At 39.1% G+C, this 22,692-nt stretch overlaps 1 protein-coding gene across 1 annotated transcript in view; it reads left to right on the top strand.

The window, feature by feature from the left end:
• Nucleotides 1-22,692, top strand: part of MATCAP2 (microtubule associated tyrosine carboxypeptidase 2) — a gene marked incomplete at its 3' end in the record, with an annotated part of 126,820 nt that overhangs the window by 67,875 nt on the left and 36,253 nt on the right. Inside the window, exon 3 of the mRNA XM_080818434.1 lies at nt 11,466-12,160. Within this exon, the coding sequence (XP_080674560.1) occupies nt 11,466-12,160 (695 nt within the window). The remainder of the gene's footprint in view (nt 1-11,465; nt 12,161-22,692) is intronic.

Here is a 22,692-nt window from a genome sequence, read left to right as displayed (position 1 = left end):
TTTCTGTCATTCTTAGATTATAATGTTAACATAACTTTTGTCCCTGAGTTTGAAAACATATTTCAGTGATTTCTGTGTCCTGTCTCAACCTTGAGGAAGGGTAAAGAGAAAATGTGGCCAAGACATTTGACAGTGCCAACACCATCTTATGAGCTCATCCTAAACTGTAAGCTCGGGGGACTTAGTTCATTTACCTTATGTCCTCCAGGCTTGTCTTAGAACCTTGCACACATTAGGCTCTAAAAATATGTTGAATGGTATAATCTCTACATTTTCCACGGAGTAACAAACTGAAAACAACATCCAGCGGTATCAGTTGCACAATCATAAATTAAAATGCGTATTTTAGGGGCGCCTGGGTGGATCCGTCCGCTAAGCGCTAGCCTTCTGCTCAGCTCAGGTCATGATCCCAGAGTTCTGGATCAAGCCTGCCTGGGGCTCCCTGCCCACCGGGGAGCCTGCTTCTCCCTCTCATTCTTCCTCAATGCGCTCTCTCGCTCTCTCTCAAATAAAGAAATAAAATCTTAAAAAAAAAAAAAACTTTGTGTTTTAGTATTAAGGCTATTAAGCTGTAATATTCAATTGATAAATGTGTTCCAGTTTCCTCAAATAATGAAGATGCTATTAACACCTTTCAACCTAAAGTTGTTTTAGTTTTCCTAACCTTTTAACCAAAGGGTGGAGGAGATTGGTTTTGCAATTCACAGCGGGAGCTGTCGTGTCACACTCTCTCTTGTGAAGCTGCTGCAGTGTTAAATCCTCTTGAATACGGTACAAACGTCTATAGAAATTATTCGACAAAATGCGGATTTCCAGAGCCTCTCCCTGGGCCCAGCCCACACAGACCCCTGGGGCACGGGCCTGCACTGTGCACGCCGGGAGTTGTAGTTTTCCTTCCCTTCTCTCACTTCCTTTCGAGTTCGGCCGCCGGCGCGCTAGCGCCCCAAGCGGCGCGCAGGCTCAGCGAAGCGCGGCGCACGCGAACGGCGAGGAGCGTTTCCTAGCAACGGGGGAGCGGCAACGTCACGGCAGCGGGTTCTCAACGTAGCTGCCCACTGTAGAGCCGCTGTGTGTACCTTCCGGCACCTGCGGGCTGGAGGGAGCGCTTTCCACAGCCGTGTCCGAACGTTCTTCGTCTGTCCTTATCCGCTTTATCCTGCCTCAAGTCGCAGAGAGCAGCCTCCCGCCGCGACCCACCTCTGAGGCCCGGGCCATAAGCTAGAGGCGGTCTGTCCGGTTCCCGCTGGTCCTCGCCCCCCGTGCCCGTGGAGCCAGCCAGCCGCCCGCGGCCTCCGTGGGACGATGCTGGAGTCCATTCGCGTGACGGGTGAGTGCTGGGAAGGGCTGGCCCCTGGGCTGGCAGGGGTGGCCAGCGTCCTCCGAGCCGGTGGCGGCGGGTGTGGGGCGACGCGGGGCCCCAACCGCCCGGAGGCCGAGGTAACGGTAGGATGTGGGCTCCGCGTGGGGCGCGGGCGCTCAACCCGGCGCCAGGAACAGTGCACGGCGCGGTGGAGGCGCTCGGGGAAAATGCGCGGAGGGAAGACAGCAAAAGGGTCCCCTTTCCTTTTGTCGCTTTTTATCAGTAAGCACGTGCCATGGAATCTAGGGAAATAAATTATGATATACACATTACTGGCCCTACAAATGTGCTGTCTAAATATTTGAAAGCGTAGTGGGTATTATAGGGTATTGGCGTCTAATTTTCTAGAATGTTCAGAAAAATCAGAGCTAAGCAGAAGAACACATTCCTCTATGAGTGTTTACAGTGTTTATTTCTCTCTATGCTTAAGTCAGTGAGAACGTTTTGAGTTGGTATTAGTAGTAGTCACTATAGAGTATGTATTATACCAACCTGAAGAAATGGGTGTTAAGACCCCAGGTTAGAAAGTTTACTTGCCTTTTATTTAAAAAAAAAAAAAAAGATGGATGGATGTTAGCCATTTAAATATTATCTTACGTATTAGGAGGCTTTTCTTGGCCATTATCCTGGCATTTATTCCTGTATCAACATTGGGTTCATGGTAGTCCAGTAGCATGACGAAAAACCACAGAGTAAAGGGAAATGCCTAATCCTCAAGCTAGTGTCAAAAAAAGGCCGGAATTTTTTACTATCAGGCATTGCAGTACCAAACAGACCATTTTTTTTTCTATTAGTTTTTAAATTCTAAACTGAATTCTTTTCCAGTGAAAATACTTGTGGTCTTAATTTTATGGTGTTTTATGTCCTGCTCGGTTTTTTAAAATAGGGAGCTGATCTTGTACTTTAATCTCATCGTTACTTATTTTGATAGGAAGCACAAGATCTAAAATCTACGAAGCAGCTTAAATTAGCATTAGAGTTTTTGAAATGTAATTTGATGTAGACACTATTTTTTCATCTTAAATTACAATGAAAAATTTGAAAGGTACTTAAAAATACCATACCTTCTTTTTATTTTGGAGCAGGGTCTCTCAGCTTTAGCACTATTTACATTGAATTAATGGGTAATCCTTTGCTGTGGAGGACTGTCCTGTGCATTGTGGAATGTTTAACAGTATCCCTGGTCTCTACTCACTAGATGCCAGTAGCAAGCCCCCCACCCCACACACAGTTGTGACGACCAAAAAATGTCACCAGACGTTGTCAAGCGTTCCCTAGATGGCAAAATTTCTCCCCTCTCCATTTGAAAACCACTGCCTTGGAGAAAAATATAGTTTGATTCCGTCAAAGTGAAGGTTTTTAGGCAACAGTTTAGAAATAATATCAATTAAAGTAATTTTGTCAAAACCAATCATTGTAGAAAGAGAATACGATTATGATAATAATAGTATTAGAAAGTGGATATTCTGACCAACCAGCAGCAAAAGAATGTGGATCTCCTCCTTTTCAGTAGGTGGAGTTGGAAGTTTAAGGAGAGGTGCTTTATGAAATAGTAGACTATTTCCTCTTGTCTCAACTCCATTTCTGTAATTTAGCGACAAAAATCAATTCTACATGTTGCATACCCTGAGATAATTTCGCAGTGAGTTTCTATAGTTAAGTAAGAGTTAAAACCGCCATTTGAGGCATTTAGAAATAAAGTTAATATTTTAATATAAATATAATATATACTATATTATATTTAATATAATATATAATATTATTAAAAGTAAGTGACCAGGTGGTTTTCCAAATAGTTTATTTCTTTTTTATAGTACTTAACTAGATAAATGAAGTTTCAGAACCGTATGACAAGCAGTTTCACTAATATACTAGAAAGCCCAACTTGAGGGGCGCCTGGGTGGCTCAGTGGGTTAAAGCCTCTGCCTTCGGCTCAGGTCATGATCCCAGGGTCCTGGGATCGAGCCCTGCATCGGGCTCCCTGCTGAGCAGAGAGCCTGCTTCCCTTCCTCTCTCTCTGGCTGTGTCTCTGCCTACCTGTGATCTCTGTCTGTCAAATAAACAAATAAAATCTTTAAAAAAAAATAGAAAGCCCAATTTGGACAGCTAGAAACTTTATGAAGAGAATATAGCTGAAAACATGCCCCCCTTTTCCCTTGCTATCCTCTCACTACTCCTTGATACCTAAGAAGCCCATGTTCTTCTGGTGGTTTCTAATCTCAGGAGTGAAGCAATTAAATATTTCTGAAATCTCTTCCTGTGTAATATCTTACTTTTGACTTATTAGTCACAATTTCATATAATCTAAATGTCCTAGTAGAACTGCTGACTGGTGAAGTAAAATAAGATGTCTATGCTATGTGTGCTGTTTGAAATGGAATCAAATCAGAAAAGTTTTTGTTTGCCTTCTCATACCTGTTTAAAGATATTTTATTATACTAAAGCCACTAAAATGTTGATACTAGAATGTAGAAGTAATTGCTTACTGTTAAATTTACCTTGGAATTCCAAGTGTAATGATTCTAAATATTTTCCCATTTATATTATTCTATGGAGTATTTCTGTAGGAGCTGAATATAATATTGAATATAACCATACTGGTAGTTAACACAGACTGCTTACTACAGCTGGCACTGTTCTTAGCACTTCACATATATTAACATTTTCCATCTTCACACCAATACTATGAAATATGTAGTAGTATTACCCCGTTTACAGGTAAGGAAACTACAGCACAAATAAGTTAACTTGGTCAAGGTCAAAGCTCCTAATAAACAGCCACTCCAAAGCCCATGTTTTCAACCACTAGAAAAGGCAGAACACTATTACAGGGTTGCCTGGGTGGCTCAGTGGCTTAAGCCTCTGCCTTTGGCTCAAGTCATGATCTCAGGGTCCTGGGATGGAGTTGCGCATCTGGCACTCTGCTCAGCAGGGGGCCTGCTTTCCCCTCTCCCTCTGTCTGCCTCTCTCCCTACTTGTGATCTCTCTCTCTTTCTCTGTCAAACAAATAAATAAAATCTTTTTAAAAACCCACACTATTACAATGACTATATGTTGATTTAAGCCACAAAATTCAACATGAAAATCTCATTTAACATTTGTGGTATATTATCTGATAGTTTACTCAGGTGTTGTTTTTTAAGTTTTTATCACAAGCAGGTATCACAAGTTTTTAAGTTTTTATCACAAGCAAGCTGTAAATAAGCCTGGAAAAAAATCATACTTTACTTGATTATAAAATTTTCAAGATAGAAGACATCTAGCTCATTTAGTGAGTAACAGAAAGCTGTCAGAAACCATATTGATTGTTATTTTTTTATTTCCTACTGCCCATATTTTGTATGACATGTAAGTGATAAGAAATGATTAATGAGTCATCTAGAAATGAAGGGCCTTTGTAACAAAAGTGAATGTTTAAAAATGCTGGAGACAAAAGTCATCTTAAGGCCACTGTTTTGCCATATGGGATGAATACACTTAGGCCCATAGCTCCTGTTTGTGTTATAGTAGTAGGCACCTGCCATTAAAACTTGTCTTCAACACCACTATTTCATTTTTTTATGCCATCTTGGTATGATTCTTTTTCTTAACCTTCAGGCATTCAAATCCTGTATCCTTTCCTTCCTCTCAAATATTATCTTCTCCTGGCTACCTCTCTGGCCATCCTTTCATAAACAAGGCAAGGAGCGAGCAAGAACAAACAGGTGTATGCCATAAGGAGACTTATAATTTCAGTATGGAAGAGGCCATCATACAAACAAATGTAAAACTGTGACAAGTGCTTCAAAGAACCTTCCAGGGAAGGTTGTCACTGAACAAGTGCTATTTCAACTCAAGGGAGAGTGAAAATTAATCTAACATAGGGGAGGAAGGGCTCTCCAAACATAGGAGACACTGTATGAAGAGGTGTTGTGTCTGGAGAGAGAATGGATGAGTGTGAGGGATTGACAGAACGAAAGGAAGCTACTAGAGTGGACTAGTTAAGGGGAACTTGGTGCAAGGAGGACAGAGAGGCAGAGTGACCTGACCACGAATGACTTCTTATGCCATGGTTAGGAGTTTTGTCTTCATCCTAAGTGGAAAGCCATGGGGAAATTTGTTTTCTGGCATGTTTATTGTTACTTCAGATGGTGTTTAAAGTGGTGTCTTTTACCACAATCATCATTTTCTGGCATTATAGAATACCCTGCATATTTCTAACTGTAAAATAACACAACACTTTGTGAGCAAAAAATGACAGCGTCACATTATAAAGAACCATTACTAGTTGAGTAACACTGAAGTGCTCCTAACTGGGAGTGTGATATTTTTGGGAATCCTGAGGTAAAGTTGACTTTCTTAGTTCCTGAATGACATGAGCAGTGCCTTTTCATCTCTCTCTCTCTCTCTCTTTTTTTTAACTTATGATTGAGAAACTATATTGGGTTCTGTTGAATTTAGAGATACTAAAATTAGTAGGTTATCTGTTATAATACAGACAAATTGGGCAATAAGTATGTTTTCAGAGATACTGATTTTTTCATATACCATGTAAATGATTAAGGTGTAACTCAGATACATTCAAGTTCACAAGTCTTAAATGTGTAGCCCAGTGAATCTGTGCATATGTAACCACTGCCTGGATGAAAATGTAAAACATTACTAGCACCTAGTACCCTGGTGCCTTTTCCTAGGTTATAACCCATCCCTCAGTGGTAACCACTGTTCTGATTTCTAATACCATAAATGAGTTTCGCCTGTTTTTGAACTACATAAAAATGTAATTATACAGTATGTACTCTTTTGATCTGGCTTCTATTGCACAGTATTGTTTGTGAGATTTATCTGTATTGTTGCTTGCAACCTCAGCTGCTGCTTCAATGCAGTATAGTAATCTGGTATATAAGTTACCACAGTTCATTTTTTTCTGCTATTGGTGTTCTATCATTTGAGTTTTAAGTGATGAAGAAGTACTTGATAAAATTAAAGTGTTAATTTTGTCCAGGGACTATACTGTTTTGTTTTGCCTTTTCTTCTGTTTGTAATCAAGCAACCTGTTGTCTTGTTACATAGAATTATGCGAGGCTCTCAGGTTTTGTCAATATTAGTGAACTGTATGACATTGCCATTTGGTGGGTCAAAATTGATTGAATGGTATTTTCCACCAGCCTTTGTTTCTGATCTAATCTTCCTTTCAGCCATAATTACTGTGAAACTTCACCTCTTCACAGTTGTGAAAAATAAAGTTTAGTGAGTCCTTCTCTTTCCCATTCCTTTAGATGAGGAACATGAGGCATTGATGGGGTTTAATGATTAGGTTAATATTACAGAGAGGTCATTGAAAGAACTGGAAAGAGAAGCCAGGAATCCTGGTATTCTTTTCTCCTGTTCTAGATACAAATTAAGCTTTCATTGTGTTGGTAATTTCAGTATATTCACCTACTTGTGAATATACTTAGTATCAATTTTAATGTAATATTTCCCCTTTTTTCCTTCAAGATAATCAGGTTGGGGTGAATGATTTCTTTAACAAATTATTTTTGTTTACTCTAAGGTTATAGTGAAGTAGATTGCTGATGGCTAAAATGTCATATAGTGACTTTTAATATAAGAAAGTAGGATTGATTGCCTTATTACTTTTCTGAGAGAAAATGAGTTCACTTCCTCCAAAGAAGCCTGCATATGCTTTTAACAAATTTTGATTTTTTAAGAAAAAGAATAGGGTAGGCGCTCCTGGGTGGCTCAGTGGGTTAAAGCCTCTGCCTTCAGCTCAGGTCATGATCCCAGGGTTCTGGGATCGAGCCCCACATTGGGCTCTCTGCCCAGCGGGGAGCCTGCTTCCTCCTCTCTCTCTCTCTCTCTCTCTCTCTGCCTGCCTCTTTGCCTACTTGTGATCTCTGTCTGTCAAATAAATAAAATCTTTAAAAAAAAATAGGATATTCTTCAATGAAATGTTCTTATTGATCTTTTATTGTTTTTAGGCATTTTTAAAAAGATTTTATTTATTTACTTGACAGAGAGGGAGAGACCACAAGTAGACAGGCAGAGAGAGAGAGAGGAGGAAACAGGCTCTCCACCAAGAAGAGAGCCCGATGCAGGGCTTGATCCCAGGACCCCGAGATTATGACCTGAGCCAAAGCAGAAGCTTACCCACTGAGCCACCCAGGCACCCCTGTTTTTATGCATTTTTAAAAGTTATTTTTTCTTAAACAATAATAGTTAAAATTACAAAAACAACCTTTAGAGTCTCTGTTAGTACATTTTAATGCAACCGAAATAAGATCAGTGTGACTCTGAGAAATTAACTTATATTCATCTTGTATGAGTTATTTGATCACCTGTCCCACTTTTATGAACTTCATGAGAAATCAGCATTTGGCAAGATTGGTGTTTTATTAAATAAATACACCTTTGGCACTCCCAAACCTTACTCATCAGCAGATGGAGCTTAAAAAGGACTGATGTTAAACCTCTCAGGTAGATAATTAGCAAGTGAGCTGAAATGCTATGACTCCTGGGAGAAAAGTGTTCTGCTCTACACACGCTGTCACCTCTCTCCCATTCCCCACTCCCCATTGAGGGATTTGGCAGATGGTTTAGGATTTTTGTTAAGTATCCTGAAATGTATATCTTGTTTGAGATGAAACGAAATTCTGAATTTAGGGGTCACTGATGCTTTATGACAAAACAAAAGAACTCTTGGAACTCTGGTCATAGAACCACTAAGTCTTAGGAACCAAAGAAAGTATTTTTACACTGAATATTCATTTTTTTAAAAAATCAACAAAACTGAGGCACCTGGGTGGCTCAGTTGGTTAAGCAGCTGCCTTCAGCTCAGGTCATGGTTCCAGTGTCCTGGGATCTAGCCCCCCATCGGACTCTGTGCTAGGCGGAGAGCCTGCTTCTCCTTCTGTCTCTGCCTGCTGCTCTGCTTACTTGCGCGCACGCTTTCTCTGTCTGTCAAATAAATAAAATCTTTTAAAGGAAATCAATAAAACATACATGTAATATGCCATCAAAATTGGATTTTTTTTAAAGATTTTATTTATTTATTTATTTGACAGACAGAGATCACAAGTAGGCAGAGAGACAAGCGGGGTGGGGGGGGGGGAGCAGGCTCCCTGCTGAGCAGAGAGCCGGATGCGGGGCTCGATCCCAGGACCCTGGGATCAAGACCTGAGCCAAAGGCAGAGGCTTTAACCCACTGAGCCACCCAGGTGCCCCTTATTCACTGTTTTTAATTTGGTTTAACTTTCTCCCTTTTTATTATGAAGACCAAATGAGAAAAGAACCTGATTACCTCCCTTTACCTTCCTGGCTGTGCCTACTCCTCACCTGACTTTTCTAAGTTTGGAATAACCTTTATTCTTATCTCAGTTTTCTTGTTCTCTCCCTTTGAGTGTCCATTTCAGTCTTCCTTTCCTAATCACCTTTTGTCTTGTAAAGTTGTGTCTTTTTAGGGAAACTGACATTATTCATGGGCATTAGGCTACAGCCTGGGTTTTGGTGTTCCTTAGCCTATGTTTGCCCAGCCTGCCCAGTTTGGACTATCATTTGGCAACACTTAAGTCTAAAACTCCTAAGTAACTGAGACCTACCAGCCCATACTGAAAGTTTTATTTGTTCTTTTTATTTTTGGCTCTTTTTTTCCATTTATTGAATGGCTTCTTTGTGCAGTCAACCTTCAACATGACCCTGTGCAGTCTTGCTCCTACCTCTCAGCTTGTACAAGTAGTAGGCATTTAGCCCCTGCAGATTTATGCTTTTATGTTATCTTTAAGACACCAGGATTCAAATTTAACACGTTGGCCTAGAAAATATTAACTGGAAGGACTTTTAAGTACCTTACATATTTGGATTGTTATCCATTTTTGATCTGGTACTTAACCAGGTCTTTACTCTAAACCCTATGACTTCTAAGCTTAAAAAATTTATGTTTAGGGCAGGGTTTCTTTATCATAGCAACAGTTTGGGATGGATATTTTTGTCATAGAAGTCTGTCCTATGCATTGATGGATATTTATCATCATCCTTGGGCTCTACCCGCAAGATGCCAGTAGCACCCGTCCCTCATTGTGACAACCAGAATGTCTCCAGGACTGCCATATGTTCCCTTAGGCAGGGGGCACAATTGTCTCTGGTTAAGAACCATTGGCTCAGGGTTTTTCCCTGTTGTATTTTCATTTCTGCAGTGATCTCCTGGAACTATAGAATGGTTCCAGAACCACAGATACCTGTTTCTCTAGAATGGTTGGAGAGTGATATGTTTAGGGTCCTGTCATACATTCATTCATTTATTCAGTATACATTTATTAAATGTCTACCAGATCCATGCTAGGTATTGGCAGAAATGAATAAAACACAGTTCTGGTACCTATCTTAGTACATTGGTTATTCAAATTACCATGTCTTATTGGGGTCTGTGTTCTGTGCAGAGGAAGAAAAGGTGCAGTGCTGTGCATGTAGCAGACTTAATATTGAACATGTGCTGATGAACGAATGGCCATGCATAACACAACATGCATGGAGTCTGTAATCACATACAACTGCATTCAAATCAGTTTGCAGTTTATTACTTTATTGTTATATAACCTTGAGCAAATTATTTAATATTTCTGAGAGTTAAGTGATATAACATGTACAGTTTTCTGTGAAATCCCAAACTCCTATAAAAGTGTCAACAAATGGTATCTGTCATTATTATTGTTATTGGTATTTACCGTTGCTTACTATAGAAAGGATTCCTGAATGTCTGATCTTAAATGAGTGAATGACAGAGGAATGTGGAGAAAATTTTCAAAAAATTGAAATCATGTTTCTTGGCAAGGCAGGCATCTGTCCAAGTCGGGTAGCATTGAAAATGCTTCCGTAGTAGGAGCCAAAGGTTGGGGGCTAGAGGCATTAGGGTCCATTGAGACTTGGAAAAGAGAACTAGTTGAGAGAATTATATGTCATTTGTAGAGAATTATATCATTTGTAGGAAAGGTTTATAAGCAGGCTTGGCCAGAGATCAGATTTGTAGATAGGAGTCAGCTTGGAATCTAGTTTTGGTAAATAGGATTTAAGACAAACTTGTTTTGTCAGTTTAGAATTAAATCTGAAAGTTCTTAAGGGTCTAGGTGCTATCTCATCTGTTTCTCTTCATATTGCTTTTGTCCTTCTCTGATTTCTAGGTTATTGTCTGTATTTTCTATTTTTCACATTTAAACTTACACTACCTTGGATGATTATTCAGATCTTCATAGGACTGCCTTGCCTTCAGAGCTAGATTAGAAGCTGGTTGAAGGCAGGAACAATGTATTTATAAAGATGTTTCTCATAGCCATGTACCTAATTAGTAGTATTCCATCTATTTGTGGAATGAAAGAATGCAGGTCAACACAGTTTTAAAGCAGTGCATGACCACCAATATAGCAAGTGATTCGTACCTCTTTAAAGCATTGGTGAAATCTAAAGGCAAAACTGACCTGTCCTTCATTTATCACATGATATTCTAGTATCTATGTGATAGTAATTATTATTTTTTTCAGACTAGGCAAGAAAAAAAATCTTAGTTTTCTTTCATACTAACCTATAGCCTAGAATTCAGAAAATTAACCAATCAAGTGACATTACTAAAACATGCTTTAACATACACATATCATTTATTTAATTTTAAAAATGATTTTTGAGATAAATAAGGTGGTGTCCTTCTTTTACTGATGGCTATCTTTATTTATAGCATCCAATTTGAAGATTGTGTTGGCTTTGAAAATGCCTTCAATTTTACTTTGATATTGGTGACACTATTGAAAATTATATCCTTTCTGTGAAGTCGTATTCAGAGTTGATGATTCAAATTATTTATGTATATTATCTCACATTGATACTAAACTTTGATCATCTAATAGTTGGAAGCTGATAATTTTCATAGATAATTTAGCATGTATATGCTTGTATAGAAGTGATGCTGTCTAGCACGACCAAAGTGTAGTAACATATTTTAATATTTAAAATATCTTTTCTAAAGATTGTTGCAAAATTATACAATTTACAGAACCCTCAGAATGCTTCTTGTATAATAAGCAATTTGCTTCATCTGGTATATTTGTTATTTCTTTTGTTTTGATTTTGTTTATTAACACAGAAAAGCTTCACTGGCCTGAGCAAGAACTCGCTAAGAAGTCTGTTCTTAATGCAGAAGAGTCATTGATCATTGACAGCAAAAGAAGCATTTCACATTTATCTTCTGGGATACTAAAGGACATTTTCACAACTGGAACCAGTAGTTACAATGTCCTACTACAGAGCAAAGAGGAGAAAAAGCATCATTCACAAAAACAGTCTTCCTCTACCTACTCCAAAAGATGTAGAAAACCCAGCAAATCTCCTAGTTCTTCTCGTAGTAAAGATCTTCGCAAGATGAAAGCCCCGGTGTCTATGATGAGCAGTGGTAGTTGGTATTGCCTAGAAAGGCAGCCTAGTGTCTTTGTCACTAGTTCAGTGTCGAGTCCTCTAAAGTTTACACATGATATCTCTGTTACAGGGAGCAGCATAGTACTGCCACCTAAACCCAAAAACAAAGTAAAGCGACGCCATTTCTCTGCTCTGCCAAAGCCAAAGCTGCAGCCTCAGTTGTCTAGAAGTTTTGAAAAAGGAGATGACTTTTCTGGGAAGAAATTTTGTATACTGACTGCTATAAAGCCCACCAACTTGGAGAAAGAGAAACTGAGATTCTTCAAATCTAATTATACCTACAATCCTCAGTTTGAATATGCAAACCCATCTCTGCCAAGTGTGTTAGCCAAACACAGCAATGCATCAGACCGATTTCTTAAACAGGTAAAACACTACTTCAGTAGTGGCGTTTCATTTCTATGTAACTAAAGCAATTATCTGCAATCTTAGAAAAAGAAAAAAAGAAGACTTTAAAAAATAGTTCAGGTATTTGTATGTAATAGTTAACTCCTCTCCAGGACATGTGAATATGTGACAGGAAATCTCCAGGTGAGTGCCATAGCCTGTATGTAAACTACTTTGCACTAGTCTGAATCTATGAAGAGTCTGTTAGATAGACTTTGTGACAGGAAGCAACTATATTTGGGAAAAGTTTCAGATTCTGGTTCCAGGCTTTCATTTGGTAGTTACATACTTACAGTCTATTAGCCAACCCACAGATAAGTGTTGTTAGCTCACACTGTATTTGTGTTTTCGACTTGGTTTTGAGTCTGCCTTAGATGGATCATACAATCTTTTAGATCCCCTGTTGTATTACATTCCCACCTTACTTAGGCTCCAGAGGCATTTTGGAAAGTTAGGTTGGATACTTGCCCATGAACTTTTTAATGCTTTACTGAAATCGTTTATCATCATCACATATTTCAGCACTCATTTAAAGAAGAAGATAATGGAGTTTTAAAAATGATTTTTAAGGGTAGCAAATCATGATCTAAATGATATGAACAACACTTTCCAAATTGCTCATTTTAGACACTTACCACATAGTTTTGTGTGTTACAGGGCTTAAGAAACTTTGAAATCTATTTAAATTATTGAGGGAAATTGGCTGAAGGGCATAGTGTTGAGATCACGCAGGTAGACCACATTTTGTTCAATTAACTTTCTATACATTTTTATAATACTTGAAGTTCACTTTGGGTTTATGAGTGATTAGAAATCTGTTTGTAGGCTGGCTAAAACTGCATGGTTCCATTTGCCTGTGGTGTATGCCTTATTTTAACATTTTTCCTACAGTACAATTCCTGGAAGTACTTGTGGCCAGCAGATTTTTTGTTGTTAGAAATGACCTAGAATCTGATCAGTCTTTTAAAGCCATTATGTAAATAAAGCTTAAAAATTTAGGATTACAATAGTTTGAGTCTTTCTGTTTATTTTTCCTTTTCATATACTTCATATACTTCTCTGGATTTTTAATGAGTATTCACTTTTTACTTAAATGTAGTAAGATTGTGTTAAACACTAATAAAAAGGTCAGATATTATTTTTATTCCTGTTTTGGCAGTCATTTTCTGATTTTTTTTAATTGTTTGGAAATTGCAATTGATTGAATAGGGCTTTCACTCATTTAAAATTTATGATAATTATAAAAATGCTATTTGCTTTTTCCACCCATTATTGCTAAAAGAGATGGCTGAGATTTACTTACCAATATTCTTTAATTTGGTCCCCTATCCTAACCCCGGGCAGTTGGGAAGGACATTTTCCACCATTGGATCAAAATGAATGTTCTCTCATTTCCATGGAAGACAATTAAGAAGCATCAGCAGCTCCACAGACTGAGAATTGACACTACTTGACCTATGACTTTACAATCTATTTTAACTCAATTCCAGCTTGAGGAGATAAACCTGTAGTTAGGTTTCTTGAGTATGTGGCACCAGCAGTCCTAGATGGCTGCTTCAAATGCCACCATTTGGGAGGATGCTCCCAACAAATGCCTAGTATACTGTTTAAACCACTTTAATCGAATAAAAGAGATTCTTTAGAACAAGCCGGCCATAAAATATGCTTAATTTCCTATTCAGCATCTCAGTGAGTTATGACATGATGGCATACATCCTTCCCCTCCCCAGCTGTGAAGCAAAAGCACAGCTTCAGAGCTAGTCTCAGGATTCAGAAACCTGCTGCACAGAGAGAGGCCAGGATAGTAAAGTCGCCTGTTCGTCTCTGGCCTCTACCCTGAAGTGGAGTCTCTAGCAGTCTCTAGCAGATCGTCTTCCTAGTGTCAAGATCTGAATCCTTCTGTGGCAGACAGTCTACACCCTTGTTGGAGAGTGAGTGACCATGGTCCTCCAAAATGCACAGACCGGCAGAGCAATGCAAAGTTTTCCATGCACAGATAAGTCTGTCAGAGTAGAACCAAAGGAATGCTCAAGCTCTGGTCATTCCCAGTTGATTGTCCCATCAATGTCAAGGAGTTCCAGGGTTCAGGTTTTTGTAGTCTAGTTATTAGGTTCCCCGGGGACAGGTCCTTTAGGTGGTTCACGGGATCTAGCATGGGCTGTAGGACTTGAGTATAACTTTGGGTGGAGCCTGCTGAACCCTGCTAGTCCCTTACTGACAGCTATGGTGGCTCTTAGCTCCCCAAACCTTGAGTGTGTTTAAGCTTGACAGAAACTGAGAATATCTGTTTTCTCTGGCTCTGGACCTTTGCAGGAAAGAGTACAGCGCTTCCTGGGGGCTGAAGGGTTCTGGGTTGAGAGAATGCTGGAAGCTGTTAAGGGTCAGGTGCATCCTCACCAGTGGGTCAGAAGTGGATTCTCAGTGGCACCCTTGTGCCGTAAAACTGACAGCCAGTGCACTGTCTGTCCTACTTCACAGAGGCTGACTACCTCTGTGAAACCTAGATATCAAATCCATTTGGCTTTGCACTCTGCACTTTGTTGAATAAGATTGATAGTGAGAGATGAGAAGAGTCTTCAGGGTGGTAATAAGAGTCCTTGAACTATTTTCAGTATTTCTAGCAGTCAAATGGAAATTATATATTTACATGATAAAGCCAATGGACAGCTTAAGTGATTTGTTTTCTAGCTCTGGCTGAAATCCTATCTCAGTGTAGATCCAGGCTAGCTCATGCTAACTAGAAGTTCTGATTGGTAGAGTGGTATTTAATAACATTGGGGAAAAAAGTCAACTTTTGTTTGGCTAGATAAGCTAAAGGTTAGGGATTATTTTCTTATGTGTTAATAAAAGTGGAGCAGTGGGGATAATTAGCAGTTGGTAAATGGCGAGCATTTGTGTGAGAGAAGGCAGGCTTTGGGGTGTTGGGTAAAGACCTTGGGCAAGGCTACCCTCTGGTTGGCAGGGAGGAAAAGTTAAAGGTGGATGTGCAGAGGTTGCTGACAGAGCAGGCCTGACACTGTTGACTTTAGAAAGGTCTGCCTTGGCCTGGTGTCTGGGAATTTTATTGGTAAGGTTTTCGACACTGAAATAAAATTTACTCTAAATGATAAGTGTAGGTTGCTGTGCCTAAACTGTGCAAATGGTGTTTATATTAGCACTGCTTTTTCTTTTGGGAGTCTGGAATTTTGGAACATGCTAGGCATAGGGGTACTTATGTACCCGCCCCCAATAAAAGCCTTGGGCGCTGATCTGTAACAAGTTTCTTTGGTAGACCACTCTTATGTGTTCTTAGAACTCAGTTGCCGGTGAAATTAATTGCATCCTTTGTGATTTCATTCAGAGAGGACTCTTGGAAGCTTGCTTCTGGTTTCCTTCCGACTTCACTGGTTGTAAGAAATGGGGAATGGTGGGCTCAAGTTGATCTCTTAAAGGCATTCAGATTGACATTCAGATTTTAGAAAAGAAGAAAAAATTCTGTACTCAAAACATCTATTTGAGGGGTGCCTGGGTGGCTCAGTGGGTTAAGCCTCTGCCTTCAGCTCAGGTCATGATCTCAGGGCCCTGGGATCAAGCCCCACATTGGGCTCAGCAGAAAGTCTGCTTCTCCCCACCCCCCTCACCCCAGCCTGCCTCTCTGCCTACTTGTGATCTCTGTCAGCCAAATAAATGAATAAAATCTTTAAAACCAACAAACAAAAACATCTATTTGGGCTGTTAGTATCCCTGTCGGTTTGAAATTCCTGATCAGTTTTAAGGTCTGGTTTCTATAGCTTTGTAAAGGGCCATTGTTTTACACAGTTCTAGGGGGGACTGTTCACAAATCGAACAGTCCTGGGCCCTACATTTATACAGTAAGGTTAATATTTACCATAAGCATGGGGTTCTTTGCCATCATAGTACTTCTGTAATAGTTTTCAGTTGTATGATATTTGTACAGAACATCAAGGAAATTAAGTGTATGCTAAGTTAGAAATTTTGCATCAAGGGTAGCCGGAAAAGAGTGAACAAAAACATATTTGTTCTCCATATACTCGTATTATTATGAAATTGCTGACACTGTCTTTTTTTTTTTTTTTTAAGGACCCTTACTCCTCTGTCATTCCATTAATATTGCTTTGAAATTTAAGGACAAAGTCACATGAACATCAGTGTGTGATAGATTACTGGCATTGATAGGTTACTTAATACTTGCTTGTTACTCTGTTTGCTTAGTACTTTAGTACTAATTACCTAAGTACTTTAGTACTTAGTACGTATTATCATCTTTAGTTCCTCACATGAGGTGCAATACTTAAGAGTTTTGCCAGTTGAAAAAACTGATCTAGAGAAATGAAGTAACTTTTCCTGAGGTCACATATAGTAAATTACAGAACCAGGAGTCTGTTCCAAGTACTACTGTTTTCCACACAATAGTATGTTGGCATACTAGCTCTCAGAGTCCATGAAACAAATACGAATGCTTCCACCATGGCCTGTTTCAAGCAATGGAATATCAGCTGGCTTGCAAATTAATAAAAACTCAGTGAGTTCTCACAAGCCAGTATGATAAGGCTCCAGCATACCACTGTTTCACACAGCGTGGTTTTAGCCTGGCTTTTCCAAACCCTGATGCCACCTCCTGCACCCAAAAGCACCAGATGAAAAGATCCTCTCATTTTGCTGGCAAGGGTCCATGCCTCTGGCATGAGTTTATTATAGGGACATTGAAGATTTTTTTTTCTCTTTATGGTAAACCTATGAAATAATGATTATTACTGTTTTTTGGGGGGAAGCTGTAAAACAAAAATATCTCCCTAAAAGGGCACTTTTCAGTTATGGCTTCAGTCTCAACTCAGTACACTGGTAATTAGTCCCTTAGGAAGACTGTCAAGGTCAAAACTGGGCTCCTCATCTATAAACAGTGAAGTTTCCCCAGAAAGACTATTCCATATTATTTCTCTCTTCTTGCCTCTGTGACTACTAGGAATCAAAGCAGAAGCATCCCTTCCATTAAAGCTCCCAAGGTATACACCTTTTCTCTTTTAGAACTATCCTAACTTGTATTTCATTTATTCCCTTTCTGTTTGATGTGGAGTACACACAATCCAGAACTGACAACTGCTAAAGTAATTAAAATGGAACAAAATCATTGAAAATAGTTTTCAGAAATTTCTTCTATAATGAAATTGTGTATCCAGTGTCTTCCTGTTTCTAAGATTTTATATTTTTCAAAATAACTCTTTGTAAAGATAGCTTTTAAAAAAAAAGATTTATTAGAGAGACAGAACATGGGGGGAAGGACAGAAGGAGAGGGAGAGAGAATCCCAGTAGACTCCATGTTGAGCGCAGCACCCAACACGAGGCTCAATCTTGTGTGCCTGAGATCATGACCAGAGCCAACCAAGAGTCGGATACTCAACCACCTGTGCCACCCACGTGCCTCAGTAGTTAGTTTTTTATTACCCATGTTAATGGAAGGAAGCATTTATATGAATTAGCTAAAATAGGAAGATATTCCTTCTCTCTCTTTGTTGGATTGTTCTCATCAAAGCAGCCACCTTTTTTTTCCTGCTGGGACAGTGCTCTACCAGCCATGAGTAATTCATTAGAATCAGTAGTAAGTAATAAACGCAGTAATAGAAAAAGCCACAAGCAGGGGCATGAAATGGAGATTATAGAAGGAAATGATGCTTAAAATCAAACATCTAAGTAAAAATAAAGCCCTGAATTTATGTATAAAGAAAGTTTTTGAATTTTGATTTAGTTCCAGACATCTTGCATCATAACCTCTGGGGGAAAAATGCAATTAGGAAAGACGCAAGATTAAATATTGAGGATTGTTAGTATGGATGAAGAACAGATGTTGAAGGCTTATAGTTACTAGAAGAAATATGCAGATACGTCCGCAAAATATTGTTGTGTCAAAAACATACAATAAAACATTTTCATCATGTCTCCATCATAGGATACTGAAGTACTCCATAAATGTGTACTTGTTAATCTTTATAATATCTTAAAACCTAACTCTCTCAACAAATAACAAAATGGATTTTAGCTGTTTACAGGAATTGCTATCTTAAATATGAGGTTTGTCAGACATTTAAATGTAACTAAGAAATTGGAGAATTGCCTTCTTTTAAAAATAGTCTTTGATTTGGGGTTGATTTGTAAGAATCTTGCTCTATAGGAGAGAGATGGGCTCAATCTCTGAAGTTTTCTTTGCACATCGTGGTGCAGAATGAGTACATTTTTATTTTTGTTCCCAGACTTCATACTCATGTAAATATTGCAGTTTCTGCTTCATTTCCCCCACATACATATTGAGGGAAATAAACTAAATGATTATTGAGAACTATTTCTAGGACAACACAAATCTCTCTCATTTGAGACCTAAAAATACTGTTGCTAATTAAATCAAGATTCTGTGTCAGGTCACATTGTATATCTAAGTTGTGTCATTTATTTTGTAAAAACATTTAGCTCTTCTTCCACATTGCATACTAATCACGGAATGGCTTAGTTTTTACCAGATTTGTTAACTGAAAATTCCTTTTATTTCAGATAACAGTGCTTTAGTACATCATAATCAACAAGTGATTTAGTTTGTTAAAACTATTTCTAAGGGTGCCTGGGTGGATTGGTCAGTTGAGTGTCGAACTCTTGATTTCAGCTCAGGTCTTGATCTCAGACTCGTGAGTTCAGGCCCCATGTTGGGCTCCATGCTGGGCATGGAGCTTTCTTGAAACAAACCACAAAAAATGAATTTTCTAAATAAGTGAAGTGTGGTTTTTAAGTATAAGAACCTAGAATTTAATGATTCCAGTGCAGTTCTTTCTATAGTGCATATTCAATTTGACAGCTCAGGAGAATGCTTTTCAAACTTTTCTAAGACTGTAACCTAATAGCAGAGATGTAAAGAGAATAATCCAGGAAATCAGGAGCAAATCTATGTTTTATCTTAAATTCATGTGGATTTTACATTATACTTTGTAATGTATCTTTATGCTAACATAGAAACATATAAATTGCTTATCTTCAGGTAAATGTTGGCTGCTAATTCAATTAAGGAAAGACTGTCCAGACCGAAGAAAACCTATTTGATATAGGCCACATTTACCCGTTGGGTTGCTGGTTCATCACCTGTGTTTTACCAGATGTGTTAAATATAAACTCTATTGTATTGGGAGCTATGGTTAGCATAACATAAAGACTCTTAGGTGGTCCTCAGGCAACAATGTCATATGAATGGAATTGATAATTCATTGTTATATTAAAACTCATGCATTGAAATAAATATTGTACCATGTTCTAAAGCAAGACAAATATTTATTCTCCTTTTTTGATAGAAGCAAGCTAAATGGAAATCAGACTCCCTCACTGTTGGCAGGATGTCTTGATATAATATTTCTTTAAGCCTAAGTTTTATTTTTTCTTTTTTTAAAAAGATTTTATTTATTTATTTGACAGAGAAAGAGAGATCACAAGTACGCAGAGAGGCAGGCAGAGAGAGAGGGGAAAGGAGGCTCCCTGCTGAGCAGAGAGCCTGAGGTGGGGCTCGATCCGAGGACCCTGGGATCATGACCTGAGCCAAAGACAGAGGCTTTAAGCCACTGAGCCACCCAGGCACCCCTAGGCCTAAGTTTTAATTGTATTGACACTGAAGGTGCTTTATCTTGGTAGACCCCCAAGTTGTTCAGGCTTAAAAAGGGAAAGGAAAAAACAAGTCTCCTTTAAATTAGACCTCTCCTGGGGCACCTGGGTAGCTCATTCATTAAGCATCTGCCTTTGGCTCAGGTCATGATCTTGGGGCCCTGGGATCAAGCCAGGAGCCTGCTTCTCCCTCTCCCACTCTTCCCTGCTTGTGTTCCCTCTCTCACTGTCTCTCTATGTTAAATAAATAAAATGAACCAATCAATCAATAAATTAGACCTCTCCATGACACAGTTTTTTGTTTAGAAAATCACAGACCTTTCACAGATAGCCAGAAGTTATGAGATTTTTTTTTTAAAGATTGAATTTAGTATGGTCTGTATTAGATTGGAGAAGCTTTTTTAAAATTATTTATTTATTTATTCATGAGAGACCGAGAAAGGCAGAGGGAGAGGCAGGCTCTCCAGGGAGCAGGGAGCCCAATGCAGGACTCGGTCCCAGCTCCCTGGATCATGACCTGAGCCAAAGGCAGACCTCTAACCACCTGAGCCATTCAGGTGCCCAAAGTGGGATCATTTCTTAATCATTTTTTTAAAAGATTTTTATTTATTTATTTGACAGAGAGAGTGAGAGACAAAGGCAGAGCAGCAGAGGGAAAGGGAGAAGCAGGCTCCCCACTGAGCAGGGAGCCCAATGCGGAGCTCCATCCCAGGACCCTGGGATCATGACCTGAGCTGAAGGCAGTTGCTTAACCAGCTGAGCCACCCAGGCGCCCCCTTTATCATTTCTTATATTCAGAGATGGAAATACCCCATCAGATTTCATGTCTTTGGAAGAAGTAATGACCTTGATTACTTAAAGAGCATTTTGTAGATTTGCCTTTGATAATTTGCCTAACATGCATTCTTAGGTTGTTAATAAGGTCTTTGCTACAGAATAGCTTGAATATCTGCTTTATCCTGGTAGGTGGTAAAAGAAGAGTCTTTGTTACTAGGCTGTTTATAAATATCTTATCCTGGTAGCAGTTACCTTCTGATACACTCACCGTTGTATCCATCCAGACTACCCCCAACCCTATTGACACAAACATGCAAGGGGGGTGGTGAGAAGGTGGCTGCAGGAGGCATCTTTCTTTGTCCTACTGTGTTCTTAACACTTTTCCTTCATTGAGGTTAGATCCAGTGTCTCAGATCTATTTATTTCCTGGGTTCTGCATATGTAGAATATAATTTTTGGAAATACTTTTATTATTGTCTGATCATAGTCTGTAGTCTATTTTATAGAATACTGAATTATATGTTTGCAAAAGTATTTGCTTCAGTCTTCCCTGCTCTCCATACTGCATTAGTGTCTGTTTCTACAATACAAATCTGATGTCATTTGCCTTCCTGAAAAACTTCATGGCTCCTCCAATCTGTAGCATGGCCTGTTGGTCTTTCATCTTTCATGATGGGGTTTGTGCTTACATTTGCAAGTCAACTCTTTACCACCAGCTATATGCATCTTGGGCTAAGTATCATAGCATTTATCATACTATTATTCACAAATTTTGTTTTTTGGGTTTTTTTTTCCCTCACCACTGTACTGATTGATAAAAAGTGTATTCTATTTATTTCAGCTATTCCCAGAATATAGCACGGTTCCTGGCACCAAATAAATGAGTCTCCTGATGCCTCTTCAACCTAGAAACTCTGTATTTCACTTTCTTTACTTTGTATATGCTTTTGACTCCATTCTTATTGCCTGAAATGCCCTCTATTTCCTCTAGTGCCCATTTTTATTTACTTTTCCCTATAACCTCACAATACATATATCTTCAACAGAGTATTACTAAAGTATGTTGATTTATATGTCTTCTCTCCCAGTCCAATGGTTAGACAGGGATTTAGAGTCTAAAATATAAAAATGAAAAAAAGTGTCAGTGATTAGAGTTGCTTGGCTGGCTCAGTCATAGAGCATGCAACTCTTTTTTAAAAAAAATTATTTACTTGAGAGCACAGGCAGAATGGTGTGGGAAGGAAGGGAGAGAGAGAAACACTCCCCACTGAGCAGGGAGTCCCCACACAGGGCTCATCTCGAGACCTGGAATCATGACCTGAGCTGAAGGCAGACGCTTAACCGACTGAGCCACCCAGGCATCCCTAGAGCCTGCAACTCTTCATCTCAGGGTTGTCAGTTCAAGCTCCATGTTGGGTGTAGAGATTACTTAAAATCTTTAAAAAAAAAAAAAAAGTACTAGCGATTAGCACAAAGATGATGAATGAATGGTCTTTATTGATAGTATTCGGGAAATTTAGTAATGTACTTTTCAAACAATGAATTTGTATTTGTGGCCCAAGGGTCAGATTTAACCTGAATGTATGTTTTTGGGAGATCAGCATCATGTTTTTTTAAACCATTGGAATATAAAGATGCTCTTCTGTTGCTTCTCCCACATGTTATACTCAGTGGCTTTACACAGTGGTTACTGCTTGCAGCTGAAGGCATCTGAGTATATGAGTGCTGCTGTAGTCACCCACCAGTTTCTGGTTATCGTACCTTAAATGGAGGCCTAACGATCTGATTGAGAAAGCCAAATCTTATTTTTTTAAAGATTTTATTTATTTATTTATTTGACAGAGAGATAGCACAAGTAGGCAGAGTGGCAAGCAGAGAGAGAGGGAGAAGCAGGCTCTCCGCTGAGCAGGGAGCCTGATGTGGGGCTCGATCCCAGGACCCTGGGATCATGACCTGAGCCGAAGGCAGAGGCTTAACCCAGTGAGCCACCCAGGCGCCCCTAAATCTTACTTATTTTGCTGCCAAGAAGCAGCAGCTACCATTAAAAAACATTCAACATTTGGCATTTTGCTTTTTATTCTAAGAATCTGAAAGTACCAGTGTGT

This window comes from Martes martes (assembly GCF_963455335.1).
Source record: "Martes martes genome assembly, chromosome: 11".
NCBI lineage: Eukaryota > Metazoa > Chordata > Mammalia > Carnivora > Mustelidae > Martes > Martes martes.
The sequence above is the reverse complement of the archived record's forward strand: the minus strand, read 5'-3'. Positions and strand labels throughout refer to the sequence as shown.